Source organism: Ahaetulla prasina, chromosome 1 (genome assembly GCF_028640845.1).
Source record: "Ahaetulla prasina isolate Xishuangbanna chromosome 1, ASM2864084v1, whole genome shotgun sequence".
Lineage (NCBI taxonomy): Eukaryota > Metazoa > Chordata > Lepidosauria > Squamata > Colubridae > Ahaetulla > Ahaetulla prasina.
In genome coordinates, this window is record NC_080539.1 from 172,142,458 (window position 1) to 172,161,080 (window position 18,623).

The following is an 18,623-nucleotide window of genomic DNA, read 5'->3' on the forward strand; positions in this document are numbered from 1 at the left end:
ACTATGTTTTGCATATGTATGGTGAAATCATTGATAATATGCTTGACAGAATTACATAGAAAAGAATAACACACTATTTTCTTACAGAAGATGAGGATTTTGTTTGTGTAGATTATTATATACAGATTGATGGACCATAGTTTACATGTGCATGGTCAACATTAAAATCTGATTTTACATTTGAAATGCTGTTTTAAGCTATCCAGTAATGTCCTTTTTTATCCCATCAAGTATTTCTCAGGTCCTTCCAGAAATTCTAGCCCAGTATTTACTAAACTGTGAGTCTACAATAGAAGCATTGTTCCCTTTGTTTAAACATTCATACTCATAGTACATGATAAATGCTCCCCACTGAATGTGAAATATTTGATGACTCATGTTATAATTTTGGGGGCAAACACCTTTTTCACAAGACCTTCAAGTTTTGTCCTATAGCAAGAAAGGTTATTTCTAGCACTTGACCCAGTAAGTGTCACCTGAATCAATTTAATACTGGAGGTTTCTAAGACTATGGAGTTAATAATTCAACTTGGTTTTTTTCACCAGAGGTATATAAATGATAATTCCACAGTAGTTACTTGAAGGGCAATGTTCTTCTTTTTATCCTTTAACAATCAGAGACAACTACTTAGGGAGATTTGATATTGTCAACCTACATATTAACCCTGGATGCTGAATCAGTGTTTGGAATCAAGAATAGCTTGGCTCTTAGCTAACCTTCACCAATCAAGATTCAGCCAGAAAAGAGTACACTTACAGAAGTTAGTAAAAGGCAGTTTATATAATATGAGTTGGTTGTGTTTTCCTTGGCCAGTTTCAACATCTGTGAAAAGGGCTTTGTATGTAAGCCTTGAATATGCCATGAGAACAAGCTGCTTATAATTATTTATAATATTATTGTGATTTTAATGCATTCTTGCAATTTTATTATAATGTTTGTTATTTGGTTGCCTCTGACAGTTTGTGGCCCAGGGGCAGGGGTGAAATCCAGCAGGTTCTGACTGGTTCTGGAGAACCGGTAGCAGAAATTTTGAGTAGTTCAGTAGTTCAGGCAAATACCACTGGGGTGGGAATGGAGATTTTGCAATATCCTTCCCCCAGGAGTGGGGAGGAAATGGGGATTTTGCAGTATCATTCCCCTGGAGTGGGGTGAGAATGGAGATTTTGCAGTATTCTTCCCCTGCCACGCCCACCAAGCCACACCCACAGAACCGGTAGTAAAAAAAAATTGGATTTCACCATTGCCCAGGGGACATAATTTTGTAAACTGTACATTCATCCCAAAGTTAATAAAAGAGAGAGAGAAAAATAAGAAAAAACGTTCCTTCTACCTCAGCTCAGTAACAGTGATATATAGAAGCATTGGTTTAATACAAGAATTTCTTAACTTTACGTATTGTAAAGTGGCATGTTGTACTATGCATGTTGTAATCCTTTCATTTAATTGGAGCAACAGAAAACTTATAAGAAGAAATAATAATCTTCTGAATAACTTGCAGTAATGAGAAACCTGACTGTGACTTGACTTTGCTGCTATTTAAATGTGGGAATGTGAATTCTAGCTTTATGCTATTTCATATCATACACTCCTTTGAGTGAAGTTAAAAAATGTTGGTTACTTATAATACAAGGCACTTTACAGAATCAACAGAATTCTTTTTTCTAATCTTATTAATATTTCTACATTCATCTGGCTTTTTTTTTTTTTTTGGGCTGAATTCTTAAAGGAAGAAAAACTAGCATTCACAATATTTGTGGTAAAAATGGTCAGAAAATTACTACAGAGTTAGGGTTACTATATATCAGGGCTGCCAAACTCGCAGCCCATGGGCCAGCTGTGTCACGGACTGGCCATGCCCGTGCCCTGTTTAACAAAGGGGAAAAAAGTCCCAATACATCACGTGATGCCACCGTGACAACATGAGTTTGACACCCCTGCTATAGATAATTTCCAGTTTTATTTACACATTCCTACTTGGTTCCTATATCTAGACCAGATCAAACACATATGTCATTAATTTAGCTATTTCACTGGTCATAAGGTTACCGGTAGTATGAAAAGGAAATGTCAATTTTACAGAGGTCCAAAACAATTATTTTTAAATGAATGGAAGGCTACAGTTAATTAAGTCAACTGGTTGGAAATCCTTGTTGTATGGGAAAATGGTACTTGCCTTACCTTATAAAGATTGAAATAGAAATGTCATGATTTGACTCCAATTTTTTAAAAGGACTTTTGTCCAAAGAGATCAGTCTCAGTATCTTCTTGTCTCAATATGCTATTGGAAATGCAAGATTTAAGGGGATAAAAGGAGCAAACCAATTAGCCTCAACTCTGTTACGTGGTTCCAGTCTGAAACAGATTTATTGGATGGATGTAGCAGCTCAGAATTACAAACTCAATGTGAGTGTCCACAAGATAGATTGTGATTTCCTTTGTTTATGTAAATATTCATATTATTAGAGATTAAATTTGGATCACACCATATTCTACTACTTGTTTGTCCCTTTCTTTAATTTCAACATATGAAAAGAACATATGGTGACTACAGTATTTTTCTAATAAATTGTAACGCTGCCATTAGTGTAGTGACTAGCAATATTTGCAGTTATTTTTATTGGTTTTAGATATTTATTTTAATTGATATTGCATTTCTAATTGGGGAAAATATTTCTCCTATTTCTTACTAATAGGTTAAATTTCTCTTCCCTTCTGCTGTTTCTTTCAATGACAGTGAGCACTAGGAATTTTCCAATAACTTTTGGTTGATACTTCAGTTGAAAATGTTATAATTTAAATCATTAAATGTTTAGAATATTACAGGAATAAAGAGATAATGTGGCAGTCACATTATTTTATATAAAAGATTTCATGATGCGGCAAGTATCAGGTAATTTAGAGGAATGTTTTTATTTATTTAATTCAAACATTTAATATTCTACCCACTAACCCAAAGGGATTAGGTAGATCCACAAAGTAATATTGAATCAAACTTTAATCTTCAGACTGGGTTTTTAATAACAAACACAATTTTCTTTTCACTTGGTAGCTAGATATGTTAATAACCAGTCACATTAACATGACAAAAATGTAATGTGAGTGGGGTTTTTTTTTAGGGGGGTATACATTATCAGTATCTTTCTGGGCATGTATGTATCCATACCTTGCAAGTCTGTCTTGGGGTACATTGTATGCATTTTGGACCATATTTGGGATTCTCTATCAACTTTTACTGTTATCAAGGATGTACCGCTTTTAAAATGAAATTTGAAAGGTTTTCTCTTTTCCCCTTTCTTGAACAGGAGAAAAAGTCTTAGATTGGTCAACCATTCTTCCCCTGGCCCAAACGAATATCTTTACATCAGAAAGTTGTTCCTATTGCATTAATCCGTAACAGATAGATCCTGGTAGAATTTTGGCTACAATTTTGTCAGAACTTCAAACAAAAGGCAAAGCTTTTTTTCCTCTTTTCAGAATAAGTAAATGAAAGAAAACTCTCAAATTAAACATTTTTCCTGTCTTTCCCCAAACAGGCTTGGATTTAGAAGCGCATCTCATTATTATTACAGTTGTTGGAAGCTGATTTTGCTCTGTCTCATTCTTGTGAAAGCAGTGAAAAAGTTTGTTTAAATGAAAAATGTTTTCTTTTGTTTAGTGGATGGATGTATACATAGAGCTGCTGGTCCTTGTCTAGTTGCTGAATGTCGCAGTCTGAGCGGTTGTGAAACTGGACAAGCCAAAATCACTTGTGGTTATGACCTACCAGCAAAATGTGAGTAAGCATTTCATACTTTAAAAAAAAAAGAATCAGGTGAAATTATATATCTATATTTACATCTATATATTTATATTGAATTTTCAACAAACTAATTAATGAAGCATTAATGAAATTAGCAAAATTAAGTGTGGTTTATGATGACTTTTGTTATTTGGAAAATGGAGATATTTTAAAAGCTTATTTTTTGCTAAATAATTGGATGCATCCTGCTTACTTTGGGAAGTAGGATGGGTCACTAATTTCTGCCTAGGAATAAGTCTTCTAGCATTTTAAGAGAATAAACATTTTAATTTTGACTTCATGGCTGTAGTGACGGTGGTTTCACCAGAAGATGTATGGTGCATAAAACTTTATATTCCCACGTAATGTCACACAGAATTAATCAAGGATTTATTTTAGTTACTGAAAGGTTATATTCTATTTTAGCCTGTCCTTATTACAGAACACCTATGTAGATTGGTGTTTCTCATCTTCAATGCTTCTTAATCTTTAGATGGCCTCCTCTTTGGCTAATGTAGTTGAAGCATTATTCTGTTTGGCCTTGGCCAAATCAAATGAGAGGAGGTCATTGAAACAGGTGTGATCAATTCCGCTTTGTAATCTTTATAAGTTGTTCAGAAAGATCCAAGATGATACTGTATATTTGCTGAGTTCGAAGGCATCTGCCTGCTGTCGTGACTGGAAGAAGTAGCATAAGGTCTTTCTTTGTTCTTATTAAATTTTTGTTAGTGTCTTATATTCTTTAGTATTTGTGGAGGTTTTTTTTTCCCTCCCCATTGATGTCTTATGTACTACTGTGTGTCAGCTTCTCATTCTGCCTTTAAATAAAGCCTTTATTGATGTGGTCATTCTTTCTGAATGCAAAAGTTCCTGTGATTGAATCCCGCTGGGCTGAGGACAGAGCAATAGAGAGATGCACGTCTTCTGACCTGATACAGATTCCTTGGGAGCAAATTCAGTTTAAGTGAAAAAGATTAAAGTGATTTATGTTGTTTCAGCTCTTGGGTGTAGATTGTTTGGCAAATACTTTGAGGACTTTGTCACACCTAAGCATTACTGCTTTCAATATTAGAATACGTTTTTCTCACTTCAAAACCTTGAACTGACAACAGTCCTAATATATGTAAATGAAGAGATGGTTATCTTCTTTCCCATGTTACATAATAGTGGAACCATTCTTGGGAAAGTAAACACTGAAATAGTAATATGCAACTTGGCTGCATAATAACAGTTGTTAGAATGTAGGCTGTATTTTATAGTGTAAAACTTGCTGTATGATTTAGACATTCAGGGTCATTTCTATACAGTTCAAAATTGTGAGGTGTGCTGTTGTGTTCCAGAGGTTGCAAATTTCTGTTCTAAGCTTTTAATCAAAATTTAATACATTTATATGTATTAAATGTGACAAACATTTAATCAAAATTAAATCTGATCTATTCAGTACTCCAGGTGGTCTGTAAATCAATTTCAGTCCAGGAAAAGGCCCATGGTACAATTGAATAAATATTGTATCTTAATCTGTGCAAAAGTTTAAAAGATGCTGTGCTTCAATTAAAAAAAAAGTTATATAATCCCATTCCTTACAAAGCTGCTTCATGAAAGAATGCATGTCCCCAACTTCTCACCAAAAGGAGATTGTGTTGCTCCATTTCACTTTGAATTGTCCCAATAGGTGGAGGAGGAGGCTTTTGTGTATAAGCAGAAACCTCTTCCAAGGAATGGAACTACAGCTCAAAGCTGAGAAGTGATGGGAAGTGCCAGTAAGAGGCAAATCATGCTATCTTCCTGCCACGAAGCAGCTCACATAGGTAAATTATAGGCATCTTATAGATCTTAATATAAAAATATTCTTGGCCTTCCTACTAAAGTGGAAAACTTTCTTATATTTTAGCTTTTCTCAAGCTTAGCACCCTTTTGCAGTTTAATTCACTTAGGAAAAGAAACCCTCAGGACCTTCAAAACCCAGGCTCGTTGGGACAATAAACTCTTATTTCCCATCCAGAAAAGGAGATTGCTTTGTGAAATTAGTCTGCAATAGTCTTTTCTCTTACCCAACATCTCATCCCTTCTCTGGTCTCCTGCAGAGAATCTGAATTATGTTGCCTGTCATATAAATAGGGATGCATAAGCTAGGGGCATACACAAAGCCCTGCATCTTTTATTTAAGAAACCATTAATTTTAGGCATTACACATATTTCTTTGACGTATTCTCTAAAATAAAAAGCTCCCAGAGCAGCTAATAATGATCTATAATAAGATAGTAAAAATGGAATACAAAAGGAAAGAGATTGGGGCGAAGGAAAGGGAGCAAGGCTGTATATTCTGTTATCTATTCTTCATTGGTGAAATGGCTTTGTAGGACAGAAAATATTTTGGAAGAGGAGTAAAAAACTCATGGATTTTCCCTTCTTTGGAAGCGGAATAGGTATGGGACTCTGCAGAGCTAAAGTAATGGTTTCTCATGTCTGTTCAATGAAGTGGATAGAATGGCTAAACATTAAAACAGGAGGGGAGAAGAAGTCAAGTACACAACTGGATAAAAACAAGGCCTGAAGATTATTACTAGAGATTGTGTGGAGCCTCAATCAGTTTTTTAGTCAGGAATGACCAGATATTGCTTTCCCCAAAGTCTTAAAAAATAGAACAGAGTCCAATTTTTCTTTCTTAACTAGATCTATCAAGAAAGATAGACTAAGGACAACCAAACTCTTGCTTCTATAGTTTTTGAGGGATTTAACCCTGCCTTTCCTAAAAAGAGATGATTTGGGTGGCAGAAGAAGGGAAAGATTTCCATGTAGTATTATTATTAGTAGTAATCTGGAGTCACCTGATTTTTGAGTACTAGAAAGAAATTGGTGAGCAGACAGAAAACAAGCAATGATGCACCAACAACAGGTTGATTGCGGAATAATAAATGAAGGACATCTGAAGGTAATATCAGGATTGTATATGTAGCAGGTGGAAGCATTATTTACCCAGAATTTTTAAGTGAGAAAATTTGGCAAACATTTGGCAAAAATTAATTGTTACTTTCAATTTGTTTCTGGTCTAGTTGGTGACCATAGCCTGTCATTTTTATAATCAAAATTTCCTTTTTTAAATGAAATCACATTCTGACCCAGTCCTTTTTTGTTCTGTGGATGTTCTCATACTCATCAGGCAGGCACAGCAAACTGTAACATAAAAGTGATGTTATTACACAAATGGCACTATTACATATTTGGTCACAATATCTGATACAGTATGTAAGTCACAGCATTTATGACACGTAACACTGTCATGTACCTGTCATCATTTGTCATCCTGTGGACATTAGTTCTATGGAAATAAGACAGATTGGTTGGGCATAGTCCAGGATGGTTAGAAGGATAATCTATTAGGATTCCAATGGTTTACTTTTATGATCTGTCATAATGGTCCCTTGGTCTGCATTAGATAATGTCATTTGCTGCCTGATCAAATCTACAAATTTGCTGGGGCCTTCTTTTCTATATAATTTTTAAATCTTTTGGCATTTTGCTACATCTTATTGTATAAGCTATAAAAAAATAGGTAGCTGTCCTCTCATGGGCTACAACTAGATATTGAACCAATCCATCTGGAATTCAAGGAGATATTCATGAAATAGTAGCCACTAAATCAATATCAAAGCAGTATGTGATGTTACAGAAATATTAGATTAAGTTCCATTGGGTGAGAGCAAGAGAGCAGAAGCCAGGGTGCACGTAAAAAGGAGCCAATATATAAGAGATCTGTCAGGCATTAAGATTCGAAGCACACAAATAGTCAAGTATACAAGGTTGCACATAGTACACATTTTTCTGGCAATAAGTTGCTCTGTAACAGAGACCTTTATGATGAAGGTTACAACACCATCACTGTCATACCCTAATTTATGTGTTCTGACAGCAAAGCCTACTAACTATGGAGCTTGTTTTATTACAGTTTTCTTCCCAAAGTTACTGAGACTTTTCGTATTTGATGTGCTGCTGTTTACACTAACTGGGTGGCTGTACAAGTGAATCTGAGGTCTGAGGCCCTTCTTTTGAGAGACTACATGACTGCTCCAGAATCTTTGTCAGGATGGGATTTGAGATCTGCTGTGGCTAAGAAGTTCAGAAACATAATAAACAGTTGGGGTATATGTGGCTAGTGATCAATTAACATGCACTTTTGTTCTTTATAAATAATAATTATGTATGTTGTTATATTATTATTATTATTATTATTATTATTATTATTATTATTATTATTATTATTATTATTATCTTAGAACTGGATTTCAGAATTTTCTTCAGTGGAATGATGTAAATATTCTAATGATCTTGGTGTACAGGGATTGATAAAGAAGGAATTAATCCAATTTTAAAGATCAAAATAATATATTGAAGTCCATTGGCTAGGAGATAACTGATGGGAATATAAACTAGTTGAGCATCCTAAGGAAAGATTGTCAATAGAGAAGATAGGATCAATTTATTTTGAGTTTGTTCCAGTTCATCTATAAATCCACTCTGTTCTGGTTTTGATCTATCCGCACTTAATTTTTTTAAAATTTTTATAAAATTAAAATCATAATCAGCTCAGCCACACAAATTAACAATCCCTGAATTATATATGCACAAATTTCCAGTAAAGTCATAGGATAATTGAAAGCCATCATCTTTTGTACTTTTAGTTTCAAAGAAATTGTAGACTTGTAGAAGACTATTCCACTCCTGAGAAAGATAGTCCTTTGAAAGTCCATGGGAAAAAAATAATAAATTTCCGTGAGAGATTGATTGATTAGGATCAGATCTTAGTCTCTCATAATCATGATGCTTTCCAGATATCCTGCTCTACTTGTCTTTATGAATTTAATCTATTAAAGTTGCTTGTGCCTCCTTAACAATTTTACCAAAAAGAATTTAGAATATAAAGGAGCTTTTCTGGTCCCATCCCTTTCTTGTAGGTAGTTATATTTTTAGTTTAATTTCATCTGAGATAGACTATAACATAATATTAATCTAAAATTAAGCAAAAGCATTGAGAACTGATTCTCTTCTTTTCTTCTCCAAACTCCCTAATATGTACTTGGGACCTCAAAGTACAGGATTACTTTGATTATTGTCAAGATTTATTGAATAAGACTATGTTTTCTTTGTCTTCTTTATTTAATGGAATAAACTCCTAAACCAAACTTAAGAACATTTCTTAAAGATTCATGATCACAGTAGGAATTTAATGCTGCTAATGTTATTTTGATCTATTCTTACACATCATGGCTTGCTGGATGTAATAAATTAGGCCATCTATTCATCTGAGATACAGAAGACGATCGTTTTCTTTAAATGAACATTTGGACACAAAAGATTTGAACAATTATACGCTTGTAGCCAGGATCTTCTCCTGGGGAAACTGCTCAAGGAAGTGATGGCTTATCAGAACTAGACACCTTGGATAAAATTGATTTTTTAGACCTTTGCCAATCAATTTTAGTCCTGGTTTTGGTTCTGGAATTGCCTTGATCATGCTATAGTCCCCCCCCCATTGAACAATCATGTTAATTTTCATGGACTCTTAAGAAGCTTGTGATTTCATTCAGGGCTGTCTTAACACATGGGCTGGATGGGCACTTGCCCGTGGGCCCCACAAGCATAGGGGCCCCATACTAATGGTGTATGTTAACCCTTCAATGCACTATGTATCATATAAATACAGCAACTGTATGGCTTACTGAGTATTATTTTGTATTTCAAGCCTCGTGTATTGTTCAAATGTTTATCATATTGATTACCGTAGTTGCTGCTACACAGCATGTTTTTAATGTTTCAACACCAACTTTGTTGGAGGTGCCAATAAAATAAATATATGTTTAATTTTATTGACCATTTACATTTTTATTCCTGTATGTAGTTGTCGTAGGGGCCCCAGGACACTGCTTTGCCCGGGGCTCATAATGCTGTTAAGACAGCCCTGATTCCATTCATCATTTCATCCATCTGGAAGATTATCTGTGCTGAGGATAGACGGAACAATTTTGTGGTGGTTCTGATCAGGTTATTTCTTGAAGGTTGTATCAGAGGGCTTCTTTTCTCTTTGGTGGGTTGTTCACATAGAAAGATACTGAGATTATATTCAGGTATCTACTTTTCCCCGTTTTGTTTAACATCTATGCAAAGCTATTCAGAGAGGGCATTTGGCGATTCAAAGTGAAATATCATCCATATGTAGCTCTGTCTCTGTCCTTCTTTCCTTTAGATACAGCAAGACAGTGGAAATGCTGAATCAGTTCCTGGCCATGTTAATGAGCTGACTAAGGGTGAAGAAAAAGAAGCTTAAGTTAGACAAGAGAGAGATGCTCTTAGTGAATGATTTATCTGAGTGGTATTCAGCACCCTTGAGAAGAGATGTCTCCTCTCTCCCCGTCCCTCCCTCATCTCTCTATAGATGGTGCACCATTTATAGTATTATTTAGATACAATTGCTATGGTAGTCCACTCCTTAATCTTGTTTTTAAGCTTATCACTATGTAAGTCATTCATTCACTATACTCTTTCATGATGAGGTGTAGTAAGCATCTATCCAGAAACAGGCCTTTTCAATGGTAGCCCCTATCTGGAATGCTCTCCAAGTACTGTATGCCCGGCTCTGGTTTTATTCTTTTTTTTTTTATACATTAGGCAAAGGAATACTTATTCTTCCATGCATTTTAATAAATTAATCCATTAAGTTTTAAACACATTGCTGTTCTTAAACTTTCTATATGGCCCCTGCTTGACTTGATTTTGACCCTGTATTTTAATCACTGCATTTTAGTATATATTTTAATTATTTTAGATTTTTGTGATTTTAGTCATCCTGGGAAAACCTGCATTTGAAGTACAGCATGAATTTGTTTTAAAGTAGAGAAATAAATTGCACACTATGGAAATGTATTAATGTAGCCTCTGCCCTTTAGGAAATATTGTTTGGATATAAACTTACATTTCTGATAAACTTAATGTAGATCAATCCAGTGTGATAATGTAACTATGCTCTCCAAGGTAATTTGTGATGTAATGCAAGTACTTAGAAGCTATATTGGCATCATTCACAGTGGAAATAAACAAACTGGTTAATTAAAGTTTTCTTCAGAGATTAGGAAGCAGTCTGTTGTGTATGCATAATAATCTGGTTTTATTTTAAAAATTAGATTTGAAGCCATTAGTAAAAGACAAGTTTTTTAAAAAGTTTGTTTTGGATTACTTAGAATATTATAATTGAATAAAATGATAGTACATATATTCAGTACATTTAATGGGACAGTAAAGTATTTTTAATTATGCATGCTTTTCTTTTAATATAAAATCATGAAAGTATTTTTCTCAAGGAGACACTGCTATATAGTCACTTGCTAATGTTGGAGTTATATATGATATTCATTTGCATGTACATCACACACACACACACACACACACACACACACACACACACACACAGAGCTATCTGTTTTGGGTGCATGTATATGTTTGTATGCCTGTCTATGTGACCCTCCACCTCTTTACGAAAAAGCATACATTGTTCAGCTGATTTTATATGGTTAAACTTTTTTAAAATTAACAACTGAATATGACACGTAACTGAGGAAGTTAGCAGTTCAGATCTCCCACTTGGAAGTCACTTAAGAGGTGTTAGCTGCTATTTTAGTAATTCCTAGACTCAGCTTTTCAATTCTGTTATTGGGATAACACTTTCTTACAAGGGTATCTCTTATGAGTTCCTCAGATAATATATGAGAATGATCGTTTTATAGTGTTCATTATTATTCTTACCCAATCAATACTGTGCATAAACACTTCTTTTGAGAGAGAAGGCACTGATTGCTTCCCCTTACTGAAATGGGTTGAAATTTTAAAGAGACTTGATTTGCAGCTATAAAGATGCTCCGAATGGTTTACTGAAATATCCCAAGGGCGAGAATATGAACAATGCGATCCATAAGGATACTGGACAGCTTCCATCTCTATCATCAGTTTCTATTGAAAAGACTTATTGAATTAATGTCACTAAGGGGTGTCAGTTTTTCTGGAATATATATCTTTTCCTTTAGAGCTTCTCTTCTGTAAATATTTAACGAGAACATGACTTAAAACTTAATTTATATGCAAAGGTATAAATCAAAGTTGGTGTCCTTAGGCAGCTGATACTTTGCTTTCTTATCAGTGCAAGAGCAACAAGGTGGTTGTAGCCAATAAGTGTCACCTGAAGGGAAATGCACCTGTGCCTCTGCATTGGCACTGGAATATTATTACCATCAGAAGGATAAAGGAGTAAATCTAAGACTGTGTCGAGCAGCCTTTCTATATGCCACACTGAAGATTTAGAATGCCAGCCCAGTAAACAGGTGAAAACCAAGATCACATTCAGATGATATTAATATTTGGGTCTTGCTGACAACATCTGTCAAGAAGACTCTGTGATTTAGGGTTGGGCCTTTCTGTATATGTTTTTAGCTCATTGCTGCACTGTAGGTACCTTGGAAGCACCCTCTTTGCTGATCTTCCATAGAGCTTTTAAAGTGTAGTTGTTGCTTGGACTTCAGACCCTGGAATGGGGTGATAATTTTATCAGTAAGTGTCCCATCACCAATCTCTTTCCACTTATGACTGTATGACTATAACTTGTTGCTGGCAATCCTTATGATTTATATTGATATATTGATCATCAATTGTGTTGTAAATGTTGTACCTTGATGAACGTATCTTTTCTTTTATGTACACTGAGAGCATATGCACCAAGACAAATTCCTTGTGTGTCCAATCACACTTGGCCAATAAAATTCTATTCTATTCTATTCTATTCTATTCAATGTAATATATGTCTTTTTGGGGGTATTTTGATGTGGATGTGGTAAACTGCTGGGAATCATTTTGGAGTAGGATTGTATTCAAAAACTACAACTACCTAAATGTGCAGAATACAGTTTGTCAAAAGGTTACTCAGCAGTCACAGAAAAATATAAAACTGCCTTTCATTTTCTCATCTAGTCCAGCATCATCCATTGTGACTGGCAGGCAGGAGTTTTATAGTTAAGCCAAAGATTAAACCTTGGGCATCCAGGTGTACAAAGAGGAATTCAATGTTTTTTGAAATATGTGGGATTGTTTAAAAAATTGAATTATGATGTTTCAAAAAAGAGGAAGTGAGCCAGAAAAAAAAGGGAAAGGAGTCTCTGCGGATTTTACTCTACTAATCATAGCTGACTTTAGGGGGCCGTGCTCATCTCTATTTCTTTAAACCATTGAGTTAGCGCTGTCCGAACACAGTTCCATGGTCATGCCTCTAGCGTGATATGCTGCAGCTCAAAGCATATGGTGAAACATGGAATGCTGTTACCTTCCCATGAAGTGATGCATGTTTATCTACTTGCATTTACATGCTTTGAAACTGCTAGGTTGGCAGGAGCTGGGGCTAGTGATGGGAGCTCACTCTGCCATGCGGTGATAGGACTTGAACTGCCAGTGTATTTATCTTCTCCACTGTGTTTTAAACCACTGAACCATTGCACCTCTGAGAAAAAAGAAAAAGAAAAATGAAGAAAATGAATATTCAGGATAATAAACAAATATCAGATTTTTAAAATAGATCTCAACTCTATTATTCCACCTAGGGAATAATTATGTATTTTCCCATTCACTATTTGATTAAAGCATGTCACTTGCATTACATGCTGAAGTAGTCTAGTTATGACCATAAATTGTCTCCCAAAATATGAGGAATACAGAAAAAGGGCTCAGAATACAGAAAAAGACTCAGCCTTCCATCCTTTATAAGGTAGGTAAAATGAGGACCCAGATTGTTGGGTGGGGGGCAATAAGTTGACTTTGTAAAAATATACAAATAGAATGAGACTATTGCCTTATACACTGTAAGCCGCCCTGAGTCTTCGGAGAAGGGCGGGATATAAATGTAAACAAAAAAAGAGCATGGAGACAGGGTAGAATTAGCAGTCTGCGAGTACAGTAAAGCAAAGCGAACTGATACCTCATATTACTTTTCCTGAAATACCAAAGCAAAACAGCATGTAAAAAGAAAATGAATATTCTTTAATCTTAGAAGCCAGAGTCAAATAACATGTTTTGGACTAGGGTTTGTTTGGGTTTTTTTGGTGTTTTTGAATCAGTCTGGAGTCTTGGTAACTACCCTCCGGTTTTTTTGGCAATGTTTTTAGTAAGTGCTTTGCCATAGCTAGCATTGTGTCTCAGGTGGCACTAGAAGTCTGATGCTTTGACCACTATACCAACTGGCTCAGTAGTTTGGGCCATGGGTGAAATGCTCCTGGTTCAGACCAAATCGGCTGATCCGGTAGCAATGGTGGCAGATGGTTCAGAGAACCGGTAGCAAAAATCCCTGCTCTCTGCCCACCCCAACCCCCATGCCCAGTTGAGCCACGCGATCATCAGAGCCTTTTTTTTTTAATTTTAAAAGCATTTTTAACAACCTCTTCAGCTAAACATGTTGTAAAAAAATGCTTTTAAAGGGTTAAAACAAAGCTCTGACGATCCCAGCTGAGATGCCTGATCGTCAGAGGCTTTTTTTTTAACTTTTAAAAGCATTTTTTAAAAGGTAAAAAAGCTGAAGCCTGCTAGGCAAAAAATGGGGGGTGTAGGCAAAAAAACAGGGTGGGGGTGGGAGGTTCGTTTGAGAGAGAGAGAGAGGGAGGGAGAGAGAGAGAGAGAGAGAGAGAGAGAGAGAGGAAGAAAGAAAGAAAGAAGGAGGGAAGGAGGAAAAAGGAGAGGAAGGAAGGACTACAAACCTGGCACTAGATGCAGCTTCAGAAGATAATCCAGGGATGGAAGGGACTTGGAGGTCATCTAGTACAAACCTGCTCTAGCAGGACATTGGTAGTGAGTTTCTGTCTTTTGATCTCCCAGTCACATAGCTACGCCCACCCAGTCACATGACACCCCACCAAGCCACGTCCACCAATCTACGCCCACAGAACTGGTAGGAAAGAAGTTTAGATTTCACCACTGGTTTGGGCTAATTAGCTCTTATTATTAAGGATAAACTTCATAAACTAGACTGCTAATACTGAGTAAACATTGGTTTAGCTCCAGTTGCTCACTATTTTTCAGTTAAAGCAGTAAATATTCCTCCCTTAAAAGGAATTTCAAATGAAAAATATATTAAAAATATTTTTTTGAAAGGAATGAATTCTTTACTTTTATCTTAGAAGACTTAAAATTCTTTGATAGCGTGATTGGTAGGATATATATAGAATATGAAATGTTAAAAACCATATTACCAGCCTTTTTAACATCAATACATTATTCCATGGCTGCGTATGCAGTAACTTAGGAGCAGGAGAAGAACTCTGGGTATGACATGACTTGAGTTTAACTCATAGAATCATCTATTACAATGTCCTTCCTGTCGAAGACTACTTCAGCTTCAATTGCAACAATATATGAGCACACAATAGATTTAAGCTTAATGTTAACCGCTTCAATCTTGATTGCAGAAAATATGACTTCAGTAACAGAGTTGTTAATGCTTGGAATACACTACCTGACTCTGTAGTCTCTTCCCAAAATCCCCAAAGCTTCAACCAAAAACTGTCTACTATTGACCTTACCCCATTCCTAAGAGGTCTGTAAGGGGCGTGCATAAGAGCACAAACGTGCCTACCGTTCCTGTCCTAATGTTCCCTTTCGTTATATCCAATTAATATAGTTATTGCATACCCATACTCATATATATGCTTATATATTGTATAATTATTTCATATTTATGCTTATATATACACTGTGTGATTGATTAAATAAATAAATAAATAAATAAATAAATAAATAAAAAAAGCTGAGGTATAAGGAAATACGATGTTGGTTTTTAGATACTGCCTAGCCAAATGAGCTCACTCTCAGAGATTTGTGTGACCATAATTATATAGTTTGGATTGTAAGCCTGGGCTCACATGCATGCAATGGAATGGACTTTCTCATTACTGCAAAGGTTTCACTATCCTCTTTCAAAAGAGGAATGGAGAGGGAAGGTAGAAAACAATGAGTGATTAATTTTGTAACATTTGCATGCAAATAGATGTGCAGCTTAATTTGTGCTAATAACTGGCCTGTCTGCCAGTGCTTCCCATGTGATGCTTCCCCCCCCCCTTAGAATTGTAGGTTGATAATGAAATAATGTTCTAGATCAGTGGTAGTCAATCTGGTTCCTGCCGTCCACTAGTGGGCGTTCCAGCTTTCATGGTGGGCGGTAGGGGTTTTGTCCGATACTGAAGCACTTTCCTTTTTTTTAATTTAATTGACTTTTTAAAAAAATTTCATAGCATTATTTAAAAACATTTTCATTAGGTTTTTCATAAAATTCCCCGTGACAATTTAAATTTCTGAAAATATACTATTTGTATCACCTGCGCATAAGTTTAGTTCACGTTACATAAGTGAAACTAAATGGCGCTATAGTGCGAATGCAAACAAAAGAGCCTCATCCCAGAATAGCTGGCGCATCTTCCCCCACACCACCCAGCTGTAACAGACAAGCAGAGCTGGTAGCCGGCGGCCCCCCCCAACCCAATCCACGATGCGTGAGAGGCATACGCAGATGATGATACATGGCACATTACTGTGGAACCGGTGGGCGGTTAGAAAATTTTACTACTAACAGAGATACAAAAGTGGGCGGTAGATATAAAAAGGTTGAATACCCCTGTTCTAGATGATTTTGATGCATTAGGTATTAAGTTGGATTTAAGTAGGAACTATGTGTTATATACTGTAGGTTTGTGGGAAACTTTACCATATTATGCTTGACAATTTTTAAAAACTTAGGTCGGTATAGCTGTTTAAAATCTCTATATGATAAAATTAGGAAAAAAAGAACATTTAGCATTTTAAAGCTAGAAGACGTCAGACTTAGTAAAAGTCTAGGTAAGTGTTATACTCTGTTTTCTCTGAATGAAAATAACAAAATAGTTGGATACTTTTGTTGTCATATGGTATTGGAAATTCTTGGCTCTATAATTCTTAATTTTTTAGCTTGAATTTCAAAGATTATACACTATAAATTTTCCATTGAAGGCCTTACCTTATGAAAGAGAAACATAACAAATGGTAAGGATTTTGATTTTTACAATCTAGATCGTTTGAAGAATGTAATATCAGTCATACCAAATCATTCTCTTGTTTTTCTCTGCCTTGATTAATAGAAAAAATATATAATACTTTTCATCTTCCGTTAAATATTTCACCCTGTGCTGAATGACTGAAGATGCAAAATAAGTAACCACATGGCAAAACACAATTGCTCTGTGCCACTTCTGGATGTGTTGATTGAGTTATTTGTACAGAATAAGAATAGATCCAACATATATTGGAATGTGTGAACAGAAACACCAATTCTAAAACATCTAGTAGTATAATAAAAGAGTTTTGGAAACTGACTTGGTTATTCAGTACTATTAAAATCACTGTGTGTATATGAGATGTGATCTGTGTGTTTGCAATTAACCTGGGACTTATTAACAGCTGCAGAATTAATTAATGGTTTGTGATACGGCATTTGTCCTTGAGGAATGGGCACTGAATTTGTACAAATATATCATGAAAAGTATCAGAGGAAACATGAAAATATGATTCCATTGATTTCACAAATGATTAGTGTTCATATGGCTATTTTTCTAAATATACTGTATCCTCATAGACTAGACTAGAATAGAATTTTTATTGGCCAAGTGTGATTGGACACACAAGGAATTTGTCTTGGTGCACATGCTCTCAGTGTACATAAAAGAAAAGATACGTTCATCAAGGTACGACATTTACAACACAATTGATGGTCAATATATCAATATAAATCATAAGGATTGCCAGCAACAAGTTATAGTCATACAGTCATAAGTGGAAAGAGTTTGGTGATGGGAACTATGAAACGATTAATAGTAGTGCAGATTCAGTAAATAGTCTGACAGTGTTGATGGAATTATTTGTTTAACAGAGTGATGGCCTTCGGGAAAAAACTGTTCTTGTGTCTAGTTGTTCTGGGGTGCAGTGCTCTATAGCGTCGTTTTGAGGGTAGGGGTTGAAACAGTTTATGTCCAGGATGTGAGGCATCTGTAAATATTTTCACGGCCCTCTTCTTGATTTGTGCAGTATACAGGTCCTCAATGGAAGGCAGGTTGGTAGCAATTGTTTTTTCTGCAGTTCTAATTATCTTCTGAAGTCTGTGTTTTTCTTGTTGGGTTGCAGAACCGAACCAGACAGTTATAGAGGTGCAAATGACAGACTCAATAATTCCTCTGTAGAATTGGATCAGCAGCTCCTTGGGCAGTTTGAGGATACTGAGTTGGCGCAGAAAGAACATTCTTTGTTGTCCTTTTTTAATGATGTTTTTGATATTAGCTGTCCATTTGAGATCTTGCGATATGATAGAACCTAGAAATTTGAAGGTTTCTACTGTTGATACTGTGTTGTCAAGTATTGTGAGAGGTGGAAGTATGGAAGGGTTTCTCCTAAAGTCTACCACCATTTCTACGGTTTTGAGTGTGTTCAGTTCCAGATTGTTTTGGTTGCACCACAAGGCTAGTCGTTCGACCTCTCGTCTATATGCGGATTCGTCATTGTCTCGAATGAGACCAATCACTGTTGTGTCATCTGCGAACTTCAGTAGCTTAACAGATGGATCATTGGAGATGCAGTCATTGGTATACAGAGAGAAGAGAAGTGGGGAGAGCACACAGCCTTGGGGGGTTGATAGAAATCTAGTTGATAGAAATAAAAATGGTTAATTAAAATGCCCTTTTGCAATCTAAATCTTCTCAATTATTTGCTTTTCCAATTTTACAAAGAGTCCAACCCTTATTTATT

At 35.6% G+C, this 18,623-nt stretch overlaps 1 protein-coding gene across 1 annotated transcript in view; it reads left to right on the forward strand.

The window, feature by feature from the left end:
* The window catches only part of MACROD2 (mono-ADP ribosylhydrolase 2), a 1,239,845-nt gene that overhangs the window by 231,278 nt on the left and 989,944 nt on the right, over positions 1 to 18,623 (forward strand). Inside the window, exon 4 of the mRNA XM_058180509.1 lies at positions 3,657 to 3,773. Within this exon, the coding sequence (XP_058036492.1) occupies positions 3,657 to 3,773 (117 nt within the window). The remainder of the gene's footprint in view (positions 1 to 3,656; positions 3,774 to 18,623) is intronic.